The sequence below is a fragment of the Prunus avium genome, chromosome 7 (assembly GCF_965620075.1).
Source record: "Prunus avium chromosome 7, drPruAviu1.hap1.1, whole genome shotgun sequence".
In the NCBI taxonomy this organism is placed as follows: Eukaryota; Viridiplantae; Streptophyta; class Magnoliopsida; order Rosales; family Rosaceae; genus Prunus; species Prunus avium.
The window spans coordinates 25,924,646-25,951,220 of record NC_142290.1 but is presented as its reverse complement, the minus strand read 5'-3'; the positions used below and the strand labels follow the sequence as shown (position 1 = coordinate 25,951,220).

At 36.3% G+C, this 26,575-nt stretch overlaps 5 protein-coding genes across 7 annotated transcripts; all 5 read right to left on the bottom strand.

Annotated features, from left to right (window-relative positions):
• Window positions 1-409: 409 nt before the first annotated feature.
• Window positions 410-3,392, bottom strand: LOC110745232 (transcription factor bHLH130-like). 2 transcript variants are annotated; one of them, XM_088243919.1, is made up of 6 exons: window positions 2,332-3,387; window positions 1,567-1,670; window positions 1,325-1,492; window positions 1,036-1,101; window positions 871-939; window positions 410-787 (listed from the first exon to the last, which is right to left on the bottom strand). In XM_088243919.1, the coding sequence occupies exons 1-6, from the start codon at window positions 2,888-2,890 to the stop codon at window positions 713-715; spliced, it is 1,041 nt and encodes a 346-aa protein (XP_088100045.1). In that variant the 5' UTR covers window positions 2,891-3,387; the 3' UTR covers window positions 410-712. The 2 variants fall into 2 exon arrangements, with proteins under 2 accessions (XP_088100045.1, XP_088100046.1); XM_088243920.1 differs by lacking the exon at window positions 1,325-1,492 and having other exon boundaries at window positions 2,332-3,392.
• Window positions 3,393-6,161: 2,769 nt separating this feature from the next.
• On the bottom strand, window positions 6,162-6,931 carry LOC110745236 (defensin Ec-AMP-D1-like). Its single transcript, XM_021945322.2, has 2 exons — window positions 6,797-6,931; window positions 6,162-6,609 (listed from the first exon to the last, which is right to left on the bottom strand). The coding sequence occupies exons 1-2, from the start codon at window positions 6,858-6,860 to the stop codon at window positions 6,416-6,418; spliced, it is 258 nt and encodes an 85-aa protein (XP_021801014.1). The 5' UTR covers window positions 6,861-6,931; the 3' UTR covers window positions 6,162-6,415.
• Window positions 6,932-9,549: 2,618 nt separating this feature from the next.
• Window positions 9,550-10,212, bottom strand: LOC110745235 (defensin Ec-AMP-D1-like). Its single transcript, XM_021945321.2, has 2 exons — window positions 10,080-10,212; window positions 9,550-9,947 (listed from the first exon to the last, which is right to left on the bottom strand). Exons 1-2 carry the CDS (start codon window positions 10,141-10,143, stop codon window positions 9,754-9,756), a joined length of 258 nt encoding a protein of 85 aa, XP_021801013.1. The 5' UTR covers window positions 10,144-10,212; the 3' UTR covers window positions 9,550-9,753.
• A 5,295-nt stretch (window positions 10,213-15,507) lies between these two features.
• On the bottom strand, window positions 15,508-19,220 carry LOC110745231 (Leucine-rich repeat protein kinase family protein). Its single transcript, XM_021945318.2, has 2 exons — window positions 17,569-19,220; window positions 15,508-16,404 (listed from the first exon to the last, which is right to left on the bottom strand). Exons 1-2 carry the CDS (start codon window positions 18,878-18,880, stop codon window positions 15,767-15,769), a joined length of 1,950 nt encoding a protein of 649 aa, XP_021801010.1. The 5' UTR covers window positions 18,881-19,220; the 3' UTR covers window positions 15,508-15,766.
• A 2,468-nt stretch (window positions 19,221-21,688) lies between these two features.
• On the bottom strand, window positions 21,689-26,314 carry WDR55 (transducin family protein / WD-40 repeat family protein). Of its 2 annotated transcripts, none has more exons than XM_021945313.2 (15): window positions 25,974-26,314; window positions 25,322-25,602; window positions 25,166-25,230; window positions 24,994-25,081; window positions 24,837-24,909; window positions 24,651-24,757; window positions 24,493-24,535; window positions 24,330-24,386; window positions 24,106-24,182; window positions 23,875-23,923; window positions 23,737-23,783; window positions 23,571-23,644; window positions 23,003-23,058; window positions 22,633-22,753; window positions 21,689-21,980 (listed from the first exon to the last, which is right to left on the bottom strand). In XM_021945313.2, the coding sequence occupies exons 2-15, from the start codon at window positions 25,447-25,449 to the stop codon at window positions 21,898-21,900; spliced, it is 1,068 nt and encodes a 355-aa protein (XP_021801005.1). In that variant the 5' UTR covers window positions 25,450-25,602; window positions 25,974-26,314; the 3' UTR covers window positions 21,689-21,897. The 2 variants fall into 2 exon arrangements, with proteins under 2 accessions (XP_021801005.1, XP_088111980.1); XM_088255854.1 differs by lacking the exon at window positions 25,974-26,314 and adding an exon at window positions 25,691-25,811.
• Window positions 26,315-26,575: the final 261 nt, after the last annotated feature.

Genomic DNA, 26,575 nt, shown 5'->3' with positions numbered 1-26,575 from the left:
TTCAAAAGATCTTGTACAGAAAACCAATCTATTACCATAAACTAACCTTTCTTCACCACATTGATTCTGTGCCAAACTTTGGTTTTTCCTTTTGCTGGATAAGTTGGATAATCAGTTCTTCGATATATTTCTTGTTGGAAGTATTAAAACAAAGCAAGCAACTAAAGTCAGCCTGAAATAGAAATGTCTATGTTCTGTCTGTCTCACTAAATAGAAAATGCCAACGGGGTTTAGCCCAGTGGAAAAGTACCCCATTGAAAAGAACATATTGACTTGCAGTCTAGTGATTTCAAGTTCAAATCCACATGGCACTTGGGTGTGTGTGAGAAAATTCATTTCCAGTTATAGTTTAGACTATCACTTGTATTCAAAATAAAAGACACTCAATAGAAAATGATATGCAAGGAGATTGAATTTAAAGGACTTGATTATTAGAACATGTCCTGTACTTTCTTTTATGTTTATTTCATATACTGTGTAATTGGGAATCAAAAGCTTGCTAGCTTACAAGGCCTGGTCCCCTCTCCGTGTTGTGGTGGAAAATCTACCAACCTTCTACATCAAACACACTAAAAACTACAATACCTTGTAGCTTCCTTTCTATCTCTTTTTTACTTTCTACTTGATGTTCACTGCTTAAAAAGAAAATATTATGTGGTTTCAATCCACTTCCTCCTCATCACTCTCCTGGTTTCCTGTACAGAAAAGCACGTCAAACTATCTGATTTGAAACCGGCTTCTTCTGCATGTTTAAACACTTGCAGTTTGCTCGAACATCGCTAAGAGTCTGCAAAAGAATACACGTTGTTTGTGATTAAAAACTGATGCTTGTCCACAATGCAGACACTCTTGATTTAAGTTCTCTCATACCTTGAACTGCTTCTGAAGGTCTTTAATATACTCAACAGCCAAATCTAACATGTCCGCTGTGTTGGTTTGCTGCCAAGAAATTTATAAAAAAATATTAAATGCCATGAGTTTCCAAGGATAAGTAGGAAATAGATCTGAGGGTAAAATGCTTGTATCAAATTCTACCTTGTCCATGTTTGGGACAAGCTCTTGTAGTTTCCTCATTCGTTCACTGATCCGTGTTCTTCTAACCTGTAAATAAATTACCCCGTAACTGTCATCTTTTAATTCATGGGTAAAGCCACAAATACTTCATTCAGTAAATAGAGAATGTTCTTTTTTGGAGCAAAGACCAAGAAGAAAAATCAAAATTTTAAGTGATATGGTGAACATACCAAGTTACTATGTATGAAAAAAATTATTTTTCTCACTGACAAAAGATTTTAACTGGCTATGGATATAGGAAAATATTTACTCTTTCTGCAATGCTTCGGGGATGAGTGGCACAACCTCGCTTTGCTCTAACTTTACAAGGCACAGAATCTTGGAGTTGCAAGAACTTTTCCATGGCAATTTCTGCTGAAGTCTTTGGTAAACTCAGGTGGTGGGATAGTATATGAATCCGGTTTTCAAGCTCTCCATTCTAAGCATGAAAATTATTCAAAATGATATGCATAAAAAATTTGAGGAAATTCAACCACAAACACAAATTAGTACCTGAGGAACAGAAAATAACTTCCCGTCATTATCTTGGTCCCTTCTCATGCCACCTAAATTTTCAGCAAAATTTGATGAATCATTCCAAGTTCCGAATGGGAATCCTGTACCATAAAATCGAGTATCAGCATTGCAATCTCCAAGCTGTCTGTGCATGGATTTAGTTCTCCATTAGTACCATTAGGTCCATCGTTTCTTCTACCTTTAATGGTGGCATGGCCTGAACTTTACTTTTAAGATATTCAATTATTTAATGTACCTTGCTAATTGTGATCTATCAGCCGTTAATTAGGACTAATTTTCCCAATACTAAGAGTATCCTAGATAAGTGTTGTCAATAATAGTACATCTTCTGATTAAAGTCATTTCCTCAATTCCTTTAGCCCACTTCGAAGTTGAACTCGCAACCGATTATTTCCCATAAAATTAATCACATGGATGCTAAATTTTCAGCACAAAAAACGTGTTAAAGAATGTAAAGTCCGCCGGTCCGCCGGTCCGCCTCTCTGAAATCTTAACAAGATGAGCCTAATGCACTCTGCCTAGTAGAGGTTAATATCACTCCTCCAAATTACATCCAATCTCTTACTCTTTTTGTTTCTCGTTTGTTAATATCTTCTCTCAACTCAACCAAAATGCAAACGAGCTTCCCAAATCAAATTTCATTACCTATAACCTAATACTAAAATGGAAATCTTTAAACAACTCAAATTACACAATGACATGGAATCATAAGCTAATGAAAGAGAGCATAAAAAAGATTACCATTTTGAACAGAGCTGTTGGAGAAAAGCCCAGCAGGGGAGCTACTTTGTCGAACAAGATTCGAGTGAACGGCCTTGGGTTGAGTGTGATGGTTCATTGCAGCCGAACCCACCAACCCATACGAGCCATTGAACGAGCTCTGTCTCGGATAATGAGGAGGGAGCCCAGAATAGCCCTGCTGCTGTGAGCTCATACGGCTCTCCGTCGCCGTCACTGTAGACTTGTCGTCTAACTCTTGAAAACTCGACGGCCAAGAGTCCGAGTCGTTGGTGTGGCTGTAATTCGCAAATCTAGAAAACAATCTCTCTGACTCAGAACCCTCAATTGGGTTTTTACCAATGAGGCCCAAATTGCTGTTCTCGTTGAAATTTGCGAGCAGTGAACTCGGAGCAGAGCGAAATCTCAGTAACCCAGAATTCGGTTGGTGAGTTTGGTGCTCTTGGGAGTGCAAGTTCTGATGGGTATTTGAATCCATGAATTGTGGTTGCTCTGTTTGCCACTGTGGGATTTGAATTAATGGGCTCGTGCCAGAATTTGATGCTGGAGGACCATTATACATACACTGCTCACGTAGCTTTTCCGAGAAAATTCTGGGAATTTTTTTTCTTCTTTTTTTTGTTTCTTTCACTTTCTGGAGCAAAATTTCAGCTTAAATTTTAAGCAGAGTGGGATAAGATCGTGTAGAAGAAGCAACCGAATGGAAAAGCTAAGCTTGACCGAAGCGTAAGCCACAGAGAGACAGAAACCTTAGCTAGAAGATAAGCAGGCCCGTAATTAAATGGAACCTTGAGGTCTGTGTTGTCTGTGGAAAACAGAGAGAGATGCAGAGGCTATTATGAAGCGAAGGGAGAGATTGACTGCAGCCTCAGATTAGCTTTTCATAGCACCGAAAGCTAGAAAGATCTTGAGCTGAGAGAGAAGGAAAGGGAGAGAGAGAAGGATAGAGAGCAGTGGATTTAACTTCTTCTTGCTTGTGATACGAGTTGGGATGCGGCCAATGGAAAAGTACAGAGAGCTATCGATCTCTCAAGTCTTAAGTCTCACTCTCACCACCTAAGTGTCTCTCTTTTTTGCTTCTTTTGCTAAATTGCCCTTTGCTACTTTTGTACATGGTACTTTCGGGTTTCCTCTTTTTGTTATTTATATGATCATTATCATTGATTTTACATACCTAGTGATTTTCAGTTTTAAATAACACACACCAATAAAAGAAGCATTTGATTTAGAATATTGATTCCCAAAGTTAGGAAAACTAAAGTGCAATTGATATTGACTTCCACATCAGAGATCTAGTCCAGTGAAAAATGACGTTGACTTGTAGACTAGAGGTCTCGTATTTTAGACTATTGCTTGTAAAAAAAACTGCAAATGCTATTCAAGTATTTATAATTTAGAATAACGATAAAATATGTCTTTTTCTTATAAATGTGTATATATTTTGAATAATTTCTTGTAAGACATCATTTAATTTGTATATTAACAACTTAGGTGGCATGTTGCTTATATATTTACCTTATCGAAAAAGTTGGTCACTTCAAGTGACTTATTTCTTTTGGTCAAATAATGAATTTCATTCTGAAAACTCACTCGAAAAAGGATGGCACAAATACAACAAAACAAAGCAACCAAGTAAGGAAGCTCAAAAGTACTCCACAATACCAGATAAATAGGGACTGTCCCAGATAATAATATCAACAGATAAACAAAATTAAAATTGACAAAAGACTAATCGAATTAAAGACAACATAACAATATAGCAACACAAACTATACAAAAACATGAACACCACAAATCTGCCACTATAAACCAACAACTCTCAAAACAACCCAAAGCAAAACAAACATAATCATGAAACATGAAGGAGGTGGTGCAAGCACTCAAGTCATGGCAGTGTCGTAGCTCTACACATCTTCCAAGATATACGCGAGAAATCGTGTTTCGGGTTATCAACTATAACCAAAAGATGAAGCCAATTCAAGAGGAGAGAAAGAGAGGGTCATAGTGATGCACGACACCAAACTGAGAAGTCATAAATCCACCATATCCAAACTCATCAATACACTTAGAGGAGAGTAGGAACCAATTGGAGTACAACCAAATGACAACATTGAAAGGATTGGAATGGTGAAGATTATGCGGCGCTAGATGTGGAGGTATCTATTTTTGCTAGGTTAGGGGGTGAAGCGGCGCTAATACACATTCTTTTGGTCACTTCAATTCAAGTGGCTAGGCAATGCAACAATGTATAGTTGTGTTGGTCCCAACAAGGATTAAATATCATATTTTATCACAGAAGTGGGTGGGATCCAACATGCCTATTTTTTTCAAGTAGACAACATGCCTATTTATCCCTAAACCCTGAATTAAACAGATTTTTATATTTTCTTACATTATGTAAAAGGATGCCTCAAAGTTCATACCCTAAATTGAACAATAATTGAGAAATTCTTCCACTCTGAAGAACTTTTCAGATAAATATAACGTCAATTTCGAATGTGTAAGGATTAGGGTTTGGTGTAAAATAGTTGACATCATGGAGAGAAATAATTATTTGCTAAATAGTGCCTGAAGAATAGTGTCAAGTTGTGGTGAGAGCTATGGCAGCGAGAGATGGCTGGTGGCGAGGATAAGAAGGGCATAACTTCTGGTACGCTGTGACGTCATCCTTCTTCCCGTGAGCATCAGATTCAGGCTGCATCTGATTCTTCTCGTCGTTTTCTGGCTTTGGATTTTGCCTCTAAAACCCCAGACGCCGCCTTTCCAAAAAACCTCTCCTGTCTGTTAAATGCATGTTCTTTTTTTTCTTCATTTGGTTTTATTGTTGGCTTAAAAAATTAAAATTTTAATTTAATTATTCTTCAATTTTTTTTTTTCTTGGGGTCGTAATTTGGAATATTTTCTGCATTGTTGTCGACCAAAACCTACTACTATATAATTAGAGAAAGAGCATTACTAAAGAAAAAATCAAAGGAGAATTTATTCTTCTGTGTGTCTAATCTAATGACGACACGAGCATAAACCACTGAATATATGTGAATTTTAGTTTTTTTTTGTTGAAAAGGCCAAGATACTAGAAGATAGAGCATCTTAGTAAAATTTCAGACAAAAAAAGCAGTTTTTTAAATTATAATTTGGCTGTTCTTTTGTTTTCACGAATGACTTTTTGAAGGGCACGTAAAAGTACATGATTCGGATTATAAAATCATGTTGTGACATGGAGAAGAACTTACATGTAAATGGAATGTCACTGTGGTGGTATCCAAGTCAATTATGCATTGCCATGTCGGAAAGTTAAAACACATAGCAACGGGTGATTGGCTCGGGATAGCGCCACTGTGATATTCTCGATATAGGTAAGTTTTTCTCTGTGACATGGGTAAAAAAATGGACTTTCCACAAGTAGGCCCATACTAACATGACATATTATATACGAGAAATTCCTTAGAGCCTATTTAAAGAGAAAAACCCAAAAATAGTCACTTGTTATTTTCTAATGACTAATTGGTTCTTATAAAATTTTAACACATTAAGAACCAATAAGAAAATGACAAGTGGCTAACTTTGGGGTTTCCTCTCCAAATAAGCTCTATATGAGTTTTTGTATAATATGTCATGCTAAAATGAGTTTTTGAATAACTATCTACAAAAGAATAGTTTTTGTGCCATATTAAGTCACTTAGTGATGTAGATATGAAAGTTTCCAATGTTGTACATATAACTAATTTGGATCAATTACGTTTTGCATATCTCCGTGGCTTGAGGTGAGTGAGAGTTACAAATAGTATAATCAACATTACACATTGGTAAAAAGTTTAAAGTAATGCTAGAAAGATCACATTAAATTTGTATAGAGAAAAAAAAAAAAAGTATCATTACATTAAGAAATGAACAATTTATTTATTTTATTTTATTGATTACAAAATAACTCACACGCTATTAGTGCATAAGAACAAAAACAAGGACACAACCCCAAAATTTATATTAGGGTTAGTCATTTATTCTCTTAAACTAAATGAAAAAAAAGGGCAATACATTTTCTTTCTTCTCAATCCCACGCACCAAAATAAGTTAGTGTGTTATATCACTAACATTTCTTAGTGCATGTACATCTCCGCCTGAAGCCAACACATTTGCCTTCTAGGAAGCCCTCTTTTTTGCAAGTATCAGCACAGTGGTTTGATCGGAAGCAAAGTCCCTTGAATTTCATGCTTAGAGACTCACAAGTCCTCGACTTCCCCTTTGTTGCGACCTTGCCCTCAGCAACCATTGGACCCGTCCCTGCCAAACATTCGTCGATAAAAATTAATGAGAGAAGGTGGATTCAAACTTGAAACATCTTCCAGCATTGGAAAGAACTATATCATCAATTTTGATTTTCTTATATCATTATAGGTAACGGTTCCAGTTTGTTTTGAATTTTTATCAAAGATAAAGACGAAATTAAAATGAGGAAAGAGAGAGATACCAATAGCCACAAGGAGCAGGACGAGGATGAAGACAGTTGAAAACATACGTCTGGATCCCTCCATCTTGATTTTTGTTTGTGTGTACGTGCACGCGTGTGAAACGGAAAGACAGACAGAGGGATGTTGAATGTTGATTCAAGATGCCTTGATTCAAAGGTGAACCTTCCAAGGCCTTTTATATAGAGTTGTTATGAAGCAAATTAAGTGCATTTCCGTGAAGGGCGGTACACGGTGAAAAATAGAGAGTGGAGGAAAATTCAACCTTTGTTATTTTTACCTAACACTTAATTAGCCCATTTTGTGTGGACATGCATGATAAACCTGAATTAACACAACAAATAAGAACTTATAGAAAATCTTTAACCTTCTGTTTAGCCATTTTTTTGTAGGACAGATTCTATTCAACCTTCTAGTATAGGTGATGTGTCAACTCTTTTTTTTTAAAAGATGGATGTGTCAACTCTTTAATCATTTGTAATTTGACCCACAAAAGGGCCAATAGTGTAATAATTTATAATTTGAAGGGTCGTTTTCCTACTTTTTAAAAATACGGAAACCAAACTGTTGCATGCCTCAAATCACAATTAATTAATAATTATGGTTGATGAGAGTTTAAAACTGACCGTACATAATTCCATCAACTCTTTGTGGGTTGGATGTTTATTTGTGTTTTAGTCTCTACTTGTGAGAGTTAGTTGTCGCTGAAGTTGTAATTTTGGGCGTTGTATTACATACTTTGCTTAGACATGTGACTGTTACGTTGAAATGTATTTGGTCTTTTGGGGCTATTAGTAAAGATACAAGTTGTGCAATGTTGCCAATATATCCTCTTATATATTAATTAATCCTTTGCGATTACTGTGCGTACATCTTTGTATCAACCCTTTATGAGTATTTGATCTTTGTGCCAATTTATTGAATACAATTATTCGCTAATTTTTGAAATTAAAAAAAAAAACCTGACAGTACATATTCAAGCATTATTAAAATGGACTTGCCCCATTATTTTGAAATGCCTCCTTTAATCACTTTCCCCCACCTTTTTCTGTATTTGTTGGCAACAAAAGGAAGTTGCTGAAATCATAGCCTGCAACCTAAACTTTACGCCAAAACAATCATGTTCATGTATAAGATTTTCATCTATTTCTTCAATTTCCTTTTGATTTAAAAAGCTTCTGAATCTTTGTGAGTCGAGTTCAATACAAACATGAATGCAAACTATAAGTCGCCGGCAAGAATATATTATGTCATTCTATTCGGATATGGCAATTGATTAGCATGCAAGAATTATTGTCAAAATGAATGAAATCATTTTCTTTTGTCTTGACAAAAGACAATTACCAATTGATATGGATACTCAATGTGGAATCGAATCCACTAGCTAGGTGCAGTGACCACCTAACTAGAAATATCACATGCATAATCTTTATATATATTTTTAATAATTATTCTCTTGGCTTTTCATTTTGCTAGTAAAATTCAAGGTTTTTTTTTTTAACCACAATGATACCTAAATTTATATCTAGTTTTATTTTGGTCCTTCAGATCTCGTACGTGTTCCAATTTAGTTATTTTTTCAAATTCAGTCAAATTGAGGGGTAAAACTAATAATTTGGATTCAGTAATCCTTAAAAAAAACAATTTTATTTTATACTGAAATAACTAAATTAGAACACATTCGAGAATTGAAGGACCAAAATGAAATTTGTATAGTTTCAAGGATCGTTGTGGTTAAATCCAAAAAAATGGTCTTTCCACAAGTAGGCCTATTCTAACATGACATATTATACACGTGAAATTCCTTAGAGCCTATTTGGAGAGAAAAACCCAAAAATAGTCACTTGTCATTTTCTAATGACAAATTGGTTCTTATAAAATTTTAACACACTAAGAACCAATAAGAAAATGACAAGTTCACTTTGAGGGGGGAGGAAACCACTGTTCTTCCTTCCCTCTCCCCTCTTCTCTTCCTCCATCTCTTCTCCCCTCATTTTCAGAGAAAAAGGTTTTCCCTATTTGTCTTCGTTTTGTTATGATTTTCCTCCAACCATCAAAGACGGCTGTATCTCGGCGTCAGATCTTTACCTGTGTTTCGACGTCGAATCTCCACCATCATCCTTTTTGCCGTTTCTTTATGTCCGGAATAAGTCACAGAGACTCTTTGGGTTCTCTGTATAGTTTTCACATCTCCTTTTGTGAGAGCTTTTCACATCTCCTTTGTGAGAGCTTTTGGTCTCTCCTTTGTGAGAGCTTTTCATCCCTCCTTTATGAGAGTTTTATTTGTATTGTTATGGCTTGGTTTTTTCAAGCTTTATGTCTTTTTGATTATTCTGAGTTTGCAATCTTAGTTGGGATGCTGTCGAAGTTTCTTCGATCCTGCGTAATTGTTAGTGGAGGTGCCTCAGATTGTCTTAATTTTGATGTTAGACTGCTTCGTTATTGTAATGGCCCTTTGGCTGAATTATGAATGCAATCCTAAAATTTCTCCAAAAAAAAAAAGAACAGTTTGTGTGCCATATTAGTCACTTCGTGATGTAGATATGAAAGCTTCCATTGTTGTACATATAACTAATTTGGATCAATTACATTTTGCATCTCTGTGGCTTGAGGTGAGTGAGAGTTGGTTCATGGCCTCTAAAAACTAACAAAAGCAACCCCTAAAGTTACAAATAGTATAATCAACATTACACATTGTATAAAGTTTAACGTAATTCTAGAAAGATCACATTTGTATAGAGAAAAAAAGGTATCATTACGTTAAGAAATGAACGATTTTTTTTATTGATTACAAAATAACTCACACGCTGTTAGCGCATAAGAACAAAAACAAGGACACAACCCCAAAATTTATATTAGGGTTAGTCATTTATTCTCTTAAACAAAATGAAAAAAATAGGGCAATAAATTTTCATTCTTCTCAATCCCATGCACCAAAATAAGTTAGTGTATCATATCACTAACATTTCTTAGTGCATGTACATCTCAGCCTGAAGCCAACACATTTGCCTCCCTTGAAGCCCTCTTTTTGGCAAATATTTGCACAGTTGCTTGATCGGAAGCAAAGTCCCTTGAATTTCATGCTTAGAGACTCACAAGTCCTCGACTTCTCCTTTGTTGCAACCTTGCCCTCAGCAACCATTGGACCTGTCCCTGCCAAACATACATCGATAAAAATTAACAAGAGAAGGTGGATTCAAACTTGAAACGTCTTCCAACATTGGAAAGAAATATACCACTAATCAAATATAAAGATAAAATTACAATGAGGAAAGAGAGAGATACCAATAGCCACAAGGAGCAGGACGAGGATGAAGACAGTTGAAAACATACGTTTGGATCCCTCCATCTTGAGTTTTGTGTGTGTACGTGCACGCGTGTGAAACAGAAAGATAGACAGAGGGATGTTGAATGTTGATTCAAGATGCCTTGAATAAAAAGTGAACCTTCCAAGGCCTTTTATATAGAGTTGTTATGAAGCAAATTAAGTGTATTTCCGTAAAGGGCGGTACACGGTGAAAAATAGAGAGTGGAGGAAAATTTAACCTTTGTTATTTTTATCTAACACTTAATTAGCTCATTTTGTGCGGACATGGATGATAAACCTGAATTAACATGTCATATGGACAACAAATAAGAACTTATAGAAAATCTTTAACCTTCTATTTAAACTTTTTTTTGTTGGACAAATTCTATTTAACCTTCTAGTATAGGTGATGTGTCAACTCTTCTTTTTTTTTAGATGGATGTGTCAATTCTTTAATCATTTGTAATTTGACGCATAAAAGGGCCAATAGTGTAATAATTTATAATTTGAAAGGTCGTTTTTCCTACTTTTTAAAAATACGGAAACCAAACTATTGCATGCATGCCTCAAATCACAATTAATTAAAAATTATGGTTGATGAGAGTTTAGAACTGACCGTACATAATTCCATCAACTCTTGGTGAGTTGGGTGCTTATTTGTGTTTTAGTCTCTACTTGTGAGAGTTAGTTGTCGTTGTATTTGTAATTTTGGGCATTGTATTACATGTCTGATTTGCTCAGGCATGTGACTGTTACATTGAAATGTATTTGGTCTTTTAGGGCTATTAGTGGTGATACAAGTTGTGCAATATCGCCGGTGTATCCTCTTATATATGGATTAACCCTTTGCGATTACTGTGCATACATCTTTGTATTAACCTTTTATGAGTATTTGATCTTTGTACCCAATTATTAAATACAATTATCACTAATTTTTTAAATAAATAAAAAAACCTGACAGTACATATTCAAGCATTATTAAAATGGACTTGCCCCATTATTTTGAAGTGCCTCCTTTAATCACTTTCCCCCACCTTTTTCTGTATTTGTTGGTAACAAAAGGAAGTTGCTGAAATCATAGCCCCCAACCTAAACTTTATGCCAAAACAATCATGTTCAATTTCCTTTTGGTCTAAAAAGCTTCTGAATCTTTGTGAGTCGAGTCCAATACAAACATGAATGCAAACTATAAGTCTCCAGCAATCAAGAATATATTATGTCATTTTATTCGGATATGGTAATTGATTAGCATGCAAGAATTATTGTCAAAATGAATGAAATCATTTTCTTTTGTCTTGACAAAAGACAATTACCAATTGATATGGATACTCAATGTGGAATCGAATCCACTAGCTAGGTGCAGTGACCACCTAACTAAAATTATCACATGCATAATCTTTATATTTTTTTTAAATAATTATTCTCTTGGCTTTTCATTTTGCCAGTAAAATTAAGGGGGGGGGGGGGGGGTTTAACCATAATGATCCTTAAATTTATACCTAGTTTTATTTTGGTCCTTTAGATCTCGCACGTGTTAGAATTTAGTTATTTCTTCACATTTGGTCAAATTGAGGGGTAAAACTAATAATTTGGATACAACAATCCTTATAAAAAAAAAGGGGTTCTTCGATCTAAGTCCAAAATTCCTAGTCGTCATTGGGTTTAGTCCACACCTTTTTTGCTGTAGATTTGGGTCCATTGACTTTTATTATTTTTTTCATGTGTCAATTTTACCCTTTGAAATAAATAAGGAAAGAATACTAATTGGAAATCCAAATTAATGTATTGATTCTTTCCTTCTAAATAGATTTCATATTTTAACTTTTGAATCCTTCTATTGCCGCCATGACATAAAAGAAGTTCATATAAAACAATGAAATTTGGAGAATTATTGATGATATCTTCCCAACAAATATTTACCTGACTACTAGGTAAATATGATATATTATGCCTAATTATTAGGTAAATATAAGATAATATACCTAAATGCTAGGTAAATATAAGATAATGTACCTAAATACTAGGTAAATATAAAATAATGTACCTAATTACTAGGTAAACAAACAAACAAAAAAAATTAGTGAATAACAAAAGCTGTCGCAAAGAGTAAAAGAATATTTATGTACTATGTGTACAGGTTGCCATAGTGCAAGAATACAAAGCCACAATAGAACGAAAGTCAACGTTCATATAGGAGCATGATTGAAATATAATAGTTATTTCAAAAATTATAGGAGACTGATTTGTGGCAGTATTTTCTGTTTATATTATTTTGACAATATCATAATTATTATGACAAAAATTAATTTCTTACTTTATTTAATTTTTTGGGGCATGATGGGAATAACAAAGTAATTTAAAAATGAAAAAAATAATATGTAAATATCAAAAATCAAAAAAAGGAATGTAATCATATGTGACACAAAAGTCAAAGGACTTGTATCAACAACAACAAATACGATGATTGCATTCAACTTCTGTTTTCGATTTTGGACTTATACCGAATTTTCTTTAAAAAAAAACAAATGTTTTTTTTACTTAAATAACTAAACTAGAACGCGTGCGAGAATTGAAGGACCAAAATGAAACTCGTATAAGTTCAAGGATCGTTGCGGTTAAATCCCAAAACTAAATTTTCAGAGAGTAATCTTTATATTTTTGTATAATATCAGATGAAGTTTAAAATAAAATAAATTCAAAATTAGGATAAGTAGAGCATCTAGATCCTACGATATGAAGGACCACAATTTCACGAAGTCCTTGTGGGATGAAATCAAAATCTTCTTATTGGATTAGTAAACTTGGCTTAATAAAGTTGAATTAAGCCGTCAACTTTTTGCGAGTTATTTGTGGTCCCTTCTGCTTTGTCTCGTGGTACCTGTGATAAAAGAAGAAAGAAAGTAAACCAACCCAAATAAAAAAAGTCAAATAAAAAATGATAATTGACAGTGAGAGATACAAGACGATGCCTTGAGGCCCCTTCCTACATTGAAAGCTCTGATAATTTTAAAAGAATTTAATAAATAAATAAAAGCAAAGGCCATAGGGTTCATGTTTGTGTGGAGGGCAACAAAGCCACGCTTCAAGGAGTTTGCCCTTAATTAATTATTTTTATTTTTGACAAAAAGTCGTTTTTGGTCTCTGTAGTTTGCCACTTTTATCGCTTTAGTCTTTATCGTTTCAATTTGATCAATATTGTCCATGTAATTTAAATTCCGAGCAATTCAAGGACAATTTTTTTTTTTTGGGTCTAATTACTTTAATATGGAGGGGCATTTTAGTCCAATCTTGTATCCCCTCCACAACTACTCCCTAGCCACCCAAGCAACCCCTAATGTAGCTTTTCTTATGCTTTCAAGTCTCAAGTCCCCACTTTATCTTGGGTTAATGATGAGAAGTTTTAGGCAATGCATGTAATTAGTTTTGGAGTTTGATGAGAGAGAGAGATGGTTAGGGGAAAAGGTGGTTGTGGAGGGAGGGGATAAGGTGATTGTGGAGGTGGTTGGGTCGTGGCTATAGGATAAGGAGTGGGTTGAGTTAGGAGGAGGAGGTTGGGTGGGGAGGGGAAGGAGGGATAAGAGAAGGTTTGGGTAAGGGGGTGCTAGGTTTTTATGGGGGTGGTTGTGGAGGGGCTGTAAGTTGGACTGAAATGCCCCTTTATATTAGAGTAATTTGACAAAAAATTGGGAATTGTCGTTGAATTGCTCAGAATTAAAACTACAAGGATAAAATTGATCAAATTGAAACTATAGGGACCAAAGTGATAAAAATGATAAACTATGGGAACCAAAAATGACCAAAACCCTTTATTTTTTTAAGTTTTCAACACAAACACCCTCGCCCCACGAGAAAAAACCAATTTCTTAAAAAGGGCTTCTAATATAATCCGAGTTTGCGTAATGTATTGCTGGAAAATCACTTTTATTTTTCCTGCTTTTGGGAGTGAATGGTGGGACCCAAAAGAGGCATGAACGAACTATGCCAATTAAATCACTTAAAGTTAAAGGCCACTTTCATTTAATGATTCCCCTGTCTTGTAGAGGATATATAGAAAGCAATTTCTATTTAGGGAATCCATAAGATTTGGTGCTGCCTTTATGATAAAGATTCTTTGTTACCTCCACTTTTGGCTATGGTTGCCCGCGATCCAATTTGCTTTAATTGTCTTATATTCGAGAAAACAATAATAATCTACGATTCAAATATAAGTGTTCAACTCCACTCCTAATTGTATCGAAACAAGTTCAAATCCAACACCTTGGGATTCATTGGGCCTAACTCAACTCAAGTATTGGACCCAGATGGTTAAAGTTGAAACAGCATTTGAACATGGTTTGGATTGAGAAATGTTGAGAGATGCGACATCAAATTCGAATAATTTAGGGATTTATTTTTCAATATTGAGTAGTTGATATCAATGTGTAGACATATATAGTTTAATTCGTTCTAATATTACAGTTTTGTAGTATAAAAATCGAATCAAATCCGATCGAATTGACTTGATTTGACCTGTTTGGATAATTTTTTGGGCACCCCTATCTTTAGATAAACTTCAGCCAAACACGTTATTATTGCACAAACAGAAGATGTCACCACCAGAGAAATTGTACACATGTTAAGCATATTATGCATGGGCCTCCCTCAGATAATTAACATGGGCTTTCATGCCTGCATCAATACATTGCTAATTACAGAGATTTTGGGCCTCACCGATAATGTTTGCATCGAGAGAAAAACTTCCATGAGATGGGAATAGCATTATTTTGCTATCTTCAGCTAATAATGTTATGACATACATGAAACACGTAACATAGCATTATTGGTCGGGAATAGCAAAACAGTATTATCCCCATCGCAACTAAGTTTTTCTCCTACATTGGACAACTAGTTAGAAGCAAAGCAGTTCAGGTTAATTCTGTCAGCTCCCAGGCCAACATTAGCAAACATTCTGAAAATGCAACCCCATCTGCTAATAGAATGACTGTCATATCAACCAGATTTTCCATTGTCCAGCCGAATATGGTTGAAGGCAACGGTCCCAACCAATTGTAACTGATTCTGCCACATGTAGCCAACTATTTTCTAATAACCTATCTGAGCCTATTGCATTGTAATAATCTCTTAGCCATGTAAAATTTGTAAATCTTGGTCTCGTTTGGTAGCTCGGTCTAAATTAGATTTTATCAATTAAATTGAACTAGTGTTCTGGCCGCTATTTAGTAAACTAAAACAAAGGAGACGACATTTATCACATTGAACAACAGTCCAACATATCATGTATTACAAGAAGTGGCTTGGACTCAATTCCAATCAGGCCAAAATAAGAACATTGACCACTTGGCACTGGTTAACTTCAAAGAAAACAGAGATACTATTCAACATTAGCCATTAGAAATTCCAACCACCCGAGCAAAAGGAGAATTGCGACAATATGATGAGAATAGGGCACGAACATGTCTTAAAGAAGAGAAAAAGAATACATGCCTGTCTCTATTGAACTCAAACATTAGCATTCAACTAGAGAACCCATATAATACATCTAACCCATCAAGCTAATGGATTTTCTAATAATCTAATCGACAAAAACCTACATTGAAACACCCATCCGAGACCATTGTCAGCACCAAAACCAATTCCAGATGAGCAGTCAGCTAAGTTTCTGTTCTTAACATCGCAATTTAATGCGATCGAGACTCTCTGAAACAGTTTTCATCCTTGGACGCAGTTCAGGGTCGAGTTCAGTGCAATTAAGGGCAATGTGAAAGGCTTCAACAACTTGCTTCTTTGCGTAGACCTCTTGCAGAAGTACAGGGTCTATAATCTCGGACAAGGGGCGCTGATCTCTGAACGTCTTCCTGACTAGACTCTCAAGTCCCTTACCACCATTTTCGAGCCCTTCGTCTGGCAACCTGCCAGTTAAGATCTCCAAGAGCACAACCCCAAAAGAGTACACGTCACATTTCTGAGTGAACTTGCTGCCAGAAATTCGAGCCTCAGGCGCCAAGTAAATGGTTGAGGAAGTTGAAACAGTCAAACCAGAGGCTCCAATGGATTGGCTTGAGTTGTGTTTTCTGGATGCTGAAGTGGTGAACTTTGAGGTCCCCAACATAAGGCGCGCCAATCCGAACCCTGATATGTAAGGTTGGAGATCATCATTGAGAAGGATTTTTGTTGATTTAATGTTTCCATGAACATACTTTCGAGGGCTGTGTTCATGTATGTACATCAATCCCCTTGCGGTCCCCTGAGCAATTTTTAACCTTGCTGTCCATGTTAATGGAGGCAAAGAAGTGGATGGTCCCCCTGCAATAAATTATATGACCACAGAAGTTTGAGAATATTGCCAACTAAAAAGAGTCTTCTTTCATTTTAACTTGGCAACACAATTGAAAATGTGCATTTCTGAATCAGAATCAACATGCAGTAGATCTGTGCAGGCAGTTTTGAATTATAACATCAAAACTATTGCTCCAGGCTTTCAGTGTCATTGTGTTATTGGACGAGATAGCAAAACAGTGTTATTCACGGTATAAGTAAGTTTTTCTGCTAATTTACTTGTGATTGCATAGAAAAACTCTGCAACTGTCAGTCATTATAATGGAGTCTTAAAGAACTTTGAATTTAAGCAGACAGATTAGTTGGGGCCACCAGAGCAGCTCTGAAGAGTGAATAAATGTCTAAGGAAACATGCATTTCAGTGTACAAGCAGCACAAAGAGCCAACACATATTATAAAACCGTACATGTCTACCCAAGTGAATATAAAACCATCACCTCAAAACAATAGCAAAGAAACAAAATCAAAATTATAACGAGGTTACAAGTAAGATATAGGAGGACCATGTATTCACCATCGCTTTGGAATCTCCCTTATTAATTTGAGGTCTTATGGGTCATCAAGTAATACGAGCAAAAAGAAATCATTGTCATGCATGCATGTGAAGATACAATGATTTCAAATCCAATGGAAAAGACAAAATAAAAAGTGAACTCAAATGCTGTGTAGCAAACATGAAATGATTTATTGCATGTGGCAACCTAAAAGCTTTTTGGGACCCATGATATCATTGTCTGAGTGTTTTATAAGGTAATGAAACCTAATTGATTTACCAATTTGTTGTTTTCTAAAGAACACCATAAAGAATGGAATGAAATGAAAGATGAAAATAATAGTACAGAAATGTGACATAAAACATCATAAAGCATGCTTTGACTTTGGTATATAACCAACATAAATCATATTTTTTCTAACTTAAGATGAACGCATTTAACCAACTAGCATTTGATCTAGCGAACAATTTTTCTCAATATTTACAATATTAGAAGTGTCTAAATTCGAATTCGCCTCTTTACGACCAAAATTAAAAATAAGAAGACTACCTAAACAAAGCAAAAAAAATTAACCGTCCAAAAAATACTTAAAATATTTGAACAAAAAAAAAACAACAAGCAAAGGAAGGAGAATTACCGTGGAGTGCATTGTACAAGCTGCCATTGCGAATGAAATCGGTGACCAGGAGTTTCTCATCATTCGCATAATAATATGCTCTCAAGCGCACAATATTCGGGTGGACTACCTTCCCTATGGCCTCCACCTCAGCCTCAAACTCCTTGAACCGCCACGTGGCATCACCTTCGCTTAGCCTCCTCACGGCCACAACTGCCGGTGCCGCACCGTATCCCTTCCCAGCACTCCCGGCGACGACCCTGTACGTAATCCCAGTCCTGCTCTTGCCCACCACGTACGCCGATGCCCTCAACAAATCCTCTAATTCCAACCCAAACCCCTCGTCCAGCACCACGAATTTACCATTTTGCCCCTCCCCCTCGTCCTCAACAACCACCACCGCCTTTTCCACCTTCTCTTTTACCGTTTTGCGCTCCTTGGCCCTCCTCCTTACCCGAAACAGCCACACCGAAACCGAGACTGCCCCGATCACCACTGAAAGGCCCGAAATGATCGGAACCGTCACCGACCCACCTCTCCGATTTTCTCTTTCCTCGACCCCATTCACCAAGCTCGGGTCGGTGTTGAGAGGCCTTTGAACGTCCTCGGCTCCGCTTTTGGAGGCGTTTGGGTTTTGAGCTTCCGGGCACGGAATCTCCAACGGAAACCCGCAGAGGCTAGGGTTGCCGGAGAACGCGGTGGGGCCTTGGTTCACAAGCGATCCCACCTGAGGCACTTTTCCGGTAAGATTGTTGTGCCGGAGGTCCAGGCTCACGAGCACCGGAAGCCGTCCGTATGACGCCGGAACCTCGCCGGAAAATTTGTTGTACGAGAGGTTAAGGTTTCCGGCGAGGGACGGGAGCTCGGCGAGAGACTCGGGGAGGGAGCCGTTGAGGAAATTAGAAGACAAATCGAGGTGTTTTAGGGCTTTGAGGGCTTCGATTTGGGCCGGAACTGGGCCGACGAAGGAGTTTCGAGAGAGGTCCAGAGAAATGAGGTTGGTGGCGTTGAAGAGGTGGGCGGGGATGAGCTTGGAGAAGTTGTTTCCGGACAGACTGAGTCGCTTGAGCGAGTCGAGGTGGCCGAGTTCGGAGGGAATGTAGCCAGAGAAGCCTTTGTTGCTGAGTAAGAGGTCAGTGACTCGGTTGCGGGTGCAAACGACGCCGTGCCAGTGGCAGGGGGTCGGGTCGGAGTCGAACCAGGAGTCGAGGACGCGGGCCGGGTCGGTTTCGATTGCGGATTTGAGGGCGAGGAGGGAGAGACCATCTGGGTTGAGACAGAGCACAACTTCAGCAATGAGAAGAAGCAAAGCAATGTGTAGAAAAAGAAGCATCTTTATTTATGTAATTGTTGGGAAATTAAAAAATGCCAGTGTGTCTCTCTCTACTGGTTCATATGGTGCTCTGTTTTTACAGCAGAGGAGTTGCAGAGAAGCTGAGAGATTACAAGGAAGAAGGAGGAAGAAGAAGAAGAAGAAGAAGAAGTGGGTGAGTTTGAATTGTGAAGAGTGGTTTGGTTTGGTGGGGGGAGAACTCGAGGAGGTTTGAATTCCGTCTGAGCAGTTAGGCTGTTTATGCACTGAGAGACTGAGCACATCCTAATCTTCAATCTAATTTGCTTATTTTTATACAATATTTTGGTCACTTATGCAGCTTGGATTATTTTGAATTGGTTTAACGTGCAGGTCATGACAATTTCTAATCCCTTTATAACAAAAGAACAAAACGTGATTAAATTTTGTTAATTCAAAACAAAACAAGCACCAAGCTGAATTTTAGGAATTATGCTGGTTTATGAATTCAAGATTGATTGCTTATTATAAACCAACTGAAATGGATAATTGAATCTGTTTTTCTTTCGTACTATTCTTATTATTATGGCCTTTATTTCATTTTCAAAACGACATAATGGCATGGCACCCACTCTACCCATTTTCCTCAAATTCAAATTCATAGCCATAACACTAAAAAAAAATATATTGAAAAAGGGTATTGACTTACAGATCAGAAGTCTCAAGTTCGAACTCTCATGGTATCTTGGTAGCATATGTGTGAGAAATTCCTCGCTATCTAGTTTAGACTATTGTCTGCAATAAAAAAAAACATAGGACAAAGAAATGCGATAATTTATGTACACGTAGTTTTCGATCTTCACACTCCAATTGTAAAAAGGGCAACCACAAATTTTCTTAGAAAGAAATTGATATACATAATTATGTTGAACAATTTTATGTTCACTTGGTATTTCTACCATGATACTACTAGCCAACAAATTTCAAGCACACCAAAACTTTTGTTCATAGGTATTAGGTCGGAATGGGATGTCACAACACAAGAGGAGAGGAAAGGGTTATCCAAAAAAGTGTCTTTGTAAGGACTGGTTTGTAATTTAGTGAAGGTGTCAGCAAATCATTTGACAAGGACACTATTTTACACATGCAGATGCAAGCATGCTTGCTTTTTTTTGCTTGTGACTCACTTTTTCAGTGTCCACTAACCAAGGCTATTTATGTAAAGTCCGTCAGAAGTTTTGAGATTCAAATTGGTAGTGGGATTTTGTAGCTTCCTTCCACACACGGCTTTTGCTTTCACTTGTTTTATACGACGAGACAAAAACCCAAAGGTCTCAAACAGTTTTCCTATACATACTAGACCTTAATTATTTTTTGAGATATTTATTCATATATCTATTCTTAGCACTAAAATTATAAATAAACTCTATATTATTTAATTTCTATAAACAAGCACACAAAAAACCCAAAAAATAATAGCCGGCCCTATTGAATTTAATTTTGATTATTAAATTACTTTGATGCCCTATTGAGTGTTTTGGGCTTTTTTATGAGGTTTTGGGGTTAAGTTTGTTTTAAGAAATTAATGGTAATTTTGTAATTTAAAAGAAGTTAAAAGCCTTTTGTTATGTTGTAAATGGGCTTTGGATGTGTTTTTAAAGTCTATTTCATATATGGTTTTTTTTATATATTTTATTTTATTTTAAACATTTATAATTTGGGCTCCTATATTGGGTATAATGACGAGTCTCCCATATTTTTTCCTTCAAATCCAAGTTCATTTATTATTTAACCATTGTTTTAACCTCAATTTATTTTACCATCAATTTTCTCTTGAGTTATATTTTTATTTTTATGAACATTTTCACTTGAAAAAAGAAAATCAAATTCATAAAACAAATTTATTTCATGAACATGGCATCAGTTGTGTGTGTGTCTGAATCCCCCTTCCTGTAGTTTAGACTCTCACTTGTTTTTTGCTTCTTGTTTTTAAAGTTAAAAAAACGAAAGGAGAATGAAAAAATTTGAACTCCCTCATTATAACCCACTCACTATAACCCATAATTACAGTTTCTTCTGAGATACTCAGCATGAAGCCATTTCCACGTGGGTTGGGTTTCAAAATCCTTAGGCCCCACCATTTATGATAGACCAAATCCACTCTAGGATTTGGACCGGGCCTGTAACACATTTCTTAATTTGGCCTCCTCCTATGCATGCATTGGGTTGTGTTGAGGCCTTGCCAACCCGAACCAATACCGGTTTTTAACCCCAATTTTAATATGTTTTAATTCAATATATATTTAAACATATATACTCACTCAATATGCATACATTTTCGGATGATTAAGTAGTTACTCAGCATCCATTGTACACCCAGCAAAACACAATTACTACTCATACCCTAGTCTAAACGTTTTGAACACCCCATCCTTTCTTTTGCATGATTTTTCTTAGTTGCAACTTTGCAGGGTAAGTAACTTGTTTAGTTTTGGAATGAATCAACATATTGTCCTTTTTGAATGAAAGTAATGTTAACATTGTAAAATATGTGCCAATCAAGTGTAGCTCAATTGGTTAAGCTCTTCCACCTCCATCCATCTGGGCAAAGATTCAAAACCCCAAGGCACCCAATTAATATTGGTGTAAAGTCTCCTCTCCCAAATCGGTTGTACTAAAAAAAAATCGTTGTAAAATAGGTTGGTGTTGGATCGAGCCCATGGGCTGAGTTTGCAAAACCATAAAGGTGGGCAACCCAAACCTAGCCCAAATTCGTCCCAGGTTGGGTTAATTTGTTTTGAAACCCGAACTTTCATTTGGAAAAGCAGAAAAACAGTGCTACAAAGCTAATGGGTGAAATACCATAAATTACTTGTGGACGCTGCCAATCTGCAAGTGAAAAACATTTTTAGCAGCCCTACCTCACATCATAAAAGAAAACAAAAAACAAAAACTGAAATAATACAATCCCCTAAAGCACGAGAGTGATGATTAACAGGTATAGCATTAGGCACTTGTTCATCGACGAAAATGTTGTACCAAAGTTGAACACATTGCATTCAACCATCCATCTGTAAATCAGCAAAAAAATTGTTTGAACTGCCCGAAACATGAGCTTTGCTTGCATTTTTCCTCTTTGTCCCTGCAAAGATTGTAACATCAATTAATTACAACCCAGAAGAATGCTTTCAATAATATTTGATCCATGCTTTATTCCTTTTGGCACTCAGCATGCAAAAGGCACAAGTTAGTAGGCTCTGACCGCTGTGGTATTACATAGCATTTGGAAACACTCGGACTAAATTGCTTGCATTGGACTGAATTTGCTCTCTGAATAGAATGAGGACTTTGAATTTGCTCTCTAACTCATTTCTCGAGTTATAAAAGTAGTGGCCAACCTAACCGCCAGGGCCAGTAGCCTGCAAAGAACCTCTTCTTTTTTTTTTTTCTATCCTCAAACCAATTAAAAAGTGGGGATAATTCTGATTTTAAAAAGGAGTCCAGGGAAATCTTATTTTATCAGATCCTTATGAAAGATTTAAAAACTGTTTACTTTGTTTAAAAAGATTCTGATCAATTAGTTTTTCTAAGAAAGCGGCCACAAAGTGAGACCCAACATGATGCAAAAGAATCAATCATTTGCCAGTTATGTTAGCTTAAAAATCTCTAATTAATGTGACGGGCATAGATGAAAGCTTAAGGGTAGTTCTTCCTAAAACTCACGACTATGTCCAGGGCAAGGGCATCTATGGAGGATGCAAGATAGTTTTTTTATATTAAATAAGAGTAAATACCTTTCTTAGACTTTGGAGGATTATTATCCATATCCATCTCATCACTATCACTGTCTTCTACAGCTGCTTGATGCTTTAAAGTCTTTGTAGAACCTTGCAATAAGTCATCCATATCCCAAAGCTGCATGAAACGATTGTCAAGAGTGAAATCATAAAACCACTAAGAATACATATCACCAGAAAGTATGTTGAAAACTATTACACATATAGAGTTAAAAACTTTGTAAGCAAGAAGCCATAAAGGTGACTAAGAGATAAAAGCAATTTTTCACAAAAGATAATGTATTAAAGAAACAAGGTTACTTCACAATCCTTTACTTCCCAGGCTACAGAATATAAGCAAAGTTGCGAGAGAGAGAGAGAGAGAGACCTTCAACATCTGATCATGTGCTATACTGCCCAGAAACTTTTTATCATGGGAAAAGGCTACAAAACCAAACAAGACAGCTTGTCAACCAACCATAACCTACGGAGATAAGTTGCAGATTCAAGGAGAGACCACAAGGCTAGAGTATAAATGTAATAAATATATAAAACAGATAAGAAAATTTGATTTTTGGTTGATGGTAAAGATTCAACAATGAGACCATAGTCAACTAAGATCATCATTAGACCATACATGTTAAAAAGCACTACTTGTATGGTCGTTATAAATGAGTCTATCACCATAGTGGCTTTTCTGTGAATAATTATCCTTTAGAAAAACCTCAATCTTCCTCAAAACAACGAGAAAAATGGAATGGAAAATGCTAGAGGCACCAACTTGCTCACCAACTCTCTAATAGAGCGTGGGACCCGTTGTATTGGCGGGCTCCACCTCTATTAGAGAGTTGGTGAGCAAGTTGGTGCCCAAAGTTGGTGCCTCTAGCACCACCCAAATGGAATAAAGAAACACACTTTGATTACTCAATCCTCTAGAAAAGAAAAGAATGCATTACCAAGACCCTCAACAGGATATTCTGAGTGCTCTGCAATTGGTTGGATGACTCTGTTGGGTAATATACCTACTAGGCTGAAAGAAATTTGTTGGAAATTAATCTTAATGCTAAAAAAGTTAATAAAAACAATGAAATTATAATTAATTGATTCTGCATGAAATTTCACCTGATAAGTCCAGTCTCAGATCCAGTGATCAACCTATCTTCATCAAGCTGACCCAAGAAAATTCAAAATGCTTCAACAGACAAACTCTTAGAAGAATTAAATTCCAATAGAGGTAAAATAGATATATGACCTACTCACCTTCAGCAAAACATCAACAGAATTTGGAGAGAAATCAACAAACCGATCACTGGAATTCAAAGGGTCATCCATAAGGGAAAATCAGTGGTGGGAGAGAGAGAGAGAGAGAGAGGAGCTATAAAATTGAAAGTCTTTCTATCATGATTAAAGACAAAATCTCTAACCAACTTGGTTACCCATCAATTGCAATTTTCAGTTTTTCATACATGGTTAAAAATTATAATAACATACCTGCAATCATTGAAACAGCCCCATGAATACAATAATAGATTCCCAATGTGTGAGCTGCAAACAACTTTCCGACCATTCTGACCACACGAAAAAAACGAAAAAGAGGCTTGATAAAAGAAAAAAGAAAAAAAAAAAGAAGAAAAGCAAGAGGGAAATTTATATGATTTTGATGAAACCATAAAATTACTAGAAGAGCTTAAAGAGAAAGGAGAAAGCAATGCAACCTTCATGATAACCACAGACAGTAGCTCCTCTTCTGAAAATTCAGATTGCGCTTGGACCTGTCATAACCGTAGAACCAACAAGTTAAATTAAAAATGTTTTAGGAATCCACTATGAGCGTTGAGCTTGTATCTTATGACAGTTTCAGAAAAGAAAAACCCTTACTTTATTTCTTCGAAGATTGCAAACAGAAAGAGTCCCATCTCCACTTAACAATGCAAACGAATAAATGTAAATAAATAACAACAACTCTTGAAGGTATTGCATTTGCAGAGTAAAGGGAATACCAAAAAAATAAAAATAAAAAGGCAAGTAGGGAATACCTAGTTCCCAGGATTTTCATGGAATCAGCTGCAAAAGTCATATCAGAAATGTACTCTTCATGAACTTTAAAAGAATTGCAGCAAGATTGTTGCCTGGTATCCCACACCTGCACAATAAAAAACGTCAGACAAATGAAAAAAACAGTAAAAACAACAGAAAAGGAAGCACATGTAACACAAAATGACCTTAATACAGCCTTCGTCATCTCCAGAGGCAACCGTGGACTCTGTCAAGTTGATAAGCTTATTGACTGCACCCCTGCATTAGATTAAGGTAATGTTCAGATTATGACCAAAATGAGCATTCTTGAGAACTGACTGATAACAGAGCAGAGAGAGAGACCCATGAGCATCTTCGAGGCGAGCAATAGCAGCACCAGTTTCCACATCGGTTGCAAGAATTGAGCAGTCGGGAGACCCCGTCAAAATGGCTGATATCATCCATCAGTAGCTTCTAATTAGCACAACTAGTTATTGTACAAAAACAATATCAAATAACTAACACTTAAGAATACCATGGCCATTATTGATGAACCGAGCAGCTCTGCAAGATTCACTGTGTGCATGAACTTGCAACACCCTAATATCATCATCATCAAAAAAATAATTATATAAGAACTCAAACGAGTAATAGAGAGAAATAAAAAAAGATAACTTCAGAAAATATTGACCTTTCAGGTACAGAATCAGATGTGTATCGGTATAAATGAAGGTCTCCGTTGATAAGACCTGTAGTCACCAACTGCTGTGATGGATGAAAATCAATGTCAAACGCCAATTGCCCCAAATTTATCTCCATTCCTTTATCACTTCCCTCTTTCTTTCTCACTTTACGCAGCGAATAACTGGTGCTTACTTCATGCACGCACTTATTTCTCTAGGGTTGTACGACGGTTGGTAGGTTTTTCAATATAACCCAATCCGATCTTGGACTAGATGATTCGTTTTCTTGCTACAAAAAACATATAAAAAGATTAAAAATTGCCATTGAAACCAATCCAGTTTTTCCGAGCAACCTAAACATTAACCATTAAACTTACAGCTGAAATCAAATAGAACATGTTTAAACTGAATCATAGCAAAAACAGAGAGCTTAGTGAAGCTGGAAATTTCCAAATTCAACATAAGTAATCAAATAAAAAGCCAGGGCAGTCATTTCAAGCAGGCCAAATTTGAGACTCAACCCTCACACACGCTATCTAGACAGCTCAAACAGAAAAAGTAAATAACGATAATATCAACTTAATGCCAATCAACTACAGCCGATGCATTTCGTTTAATTTAATACTAAAACTCAAAGAAAAGTAATAAGAAAATAATTACCGAGCAAGATGATGACTGAGATGGAAGGAAGGGTGAGACTCAGAGATGGAGGGAAGATCACAAAGTGAGCAGCGGCAGCAGAGAAAGAGGTAGAGGGGTTTTAGGGAGGTTAAGGCACAAGTTGAAATAAACTCGTTATATTTTGTACCCGGAAAAAGGACTCATTATAATTCGGTTTGGGGTCTCTGTTTGGAGGCCCAGATTCTCAGATTATTTGGAGGCCCAGATTCCTAGATTATTTGGAGTCGGAATTGGCCTTGTGTAGGCGAGGCCAGCGACCTAAACCTTGTACCATAAACCCTAAATCTTAAATTCTAAACTCGAATACTTTAGAAAAAGAAAAAAATGGAAGATGCACCCTAAATCCTAAACCCGTATACCTTAGAAAAAAGAGAAATTGGAAGATACACCTGCGAAAATTAGTATTTCTCATACCAAAGTCTCATTAGGAACTTTGACAATCCCTAATTTGAAGTCCCATAGCACACCCAATATTCTCATGAAACAATAGTCAAATTGTAAAATTATAACTTCTTTTTTTTATATATATTTTATCATATGTCTATTCAAATCTGCTTTATCTGGCATGGGTATGGTGATGA

What these genes read in the sequence shown, in the direction of transcription:
- LOC110745232 (XM_088243919.1), bottom strand. Translation starts at nt 2,890, where the DNA reads ATGTATAATGGTCCTCCAGCATCAAATTCTGGCACGAGCCCATTAATT. An exon ending in CCCGAAGCATTGCAGAAAGA is followed by an intron (nt 1,102 to 1,324) that starts GTAAATATTTTC and finishes ATTTATTTACAG; the next exon opens with GTTAGAAGAACACGGATCAG. An exon ending in TTGTCCCAAACATGGACAAG is followed by an intron (nt 940 to 1,035) that starts GTAGAATTTGAT and finishes ATTTCTTGGCAG; the next exon opens with CAAACCAACACAGCGGACAT.
- LOC110745235 (XM_021945321.2), bottom strand. Translation starts at nt 10,143, where the DNA reads ATGGAGGGATCCAAACGTATGTTTTCAACTGTCTTCATCCTCGTCCTG. An exon ending in CCTGCTCCTTGTGGCTATTG is followed by an intron (nt 9,948 to 10,079) that starts GTATCTCTCTCT and finishes TATGTTTGGCAG; the next exon opens with GGACAGGTCCAATGGTTGCT.
- LOC110745236 (XM_021945322.2), bottom strand. Translation starts at nt 6,860, where the DNA reads ATGGAGGGATCCAGACGTATGTTTTCAACTGTCTTCATCCTCGTCCTG. An exon ending in CCTGCTCCTTGTGGCTATTG is followed by an intron (nt 6,610 to 6,796) that starts GTATCTCTCTCT and finishes AATGTTTGGCAG; the next exon opens with GGACGGGTCCAATGGTTGCT.
- WDR55 (XM_021945313.2), bottom strand. Translation starts at nt 25,449, where the DNA reads ATGGAGATAAATTTGGGGCAATTGGCGTTTGACATTGATTTTCATCCA. An exon ending in GGCTGTTTCAATGATTGCAG is followed by an intron (nt 23,924 to 24,105) that starts GTATGTTATTAT and finishes TTTGAATTCCAG; the next exon opens with TGATCGGTTTGTTGATTTCT. An exon ending in CTGTTGATGTTTTGCTGAAG is followed by an intron (nt 23,784 to 23,874) that starts GTGAGTAGGTCA and finishes TTCTTGGGTCAG; the next exon opens with CTTGATGAAGATAGGTTGAT.
- LOC110745231 (XM_021945318.2), bottom strand. Translation starts at nt 18,880, where the DNA reads ATGCTTCTTTTTCTACACATTGCTTTGCTTCTTCTCATTGCTGAAGTT. An exon ending in CTTGTACAATGCACTCCACG is followed by an intron (nt 16,405 to 17,568) that starts GTAATTCTCCTT and finishes AATTTATTGCAG; the next exon opens with GGGGACCATCCACTTCTTTG.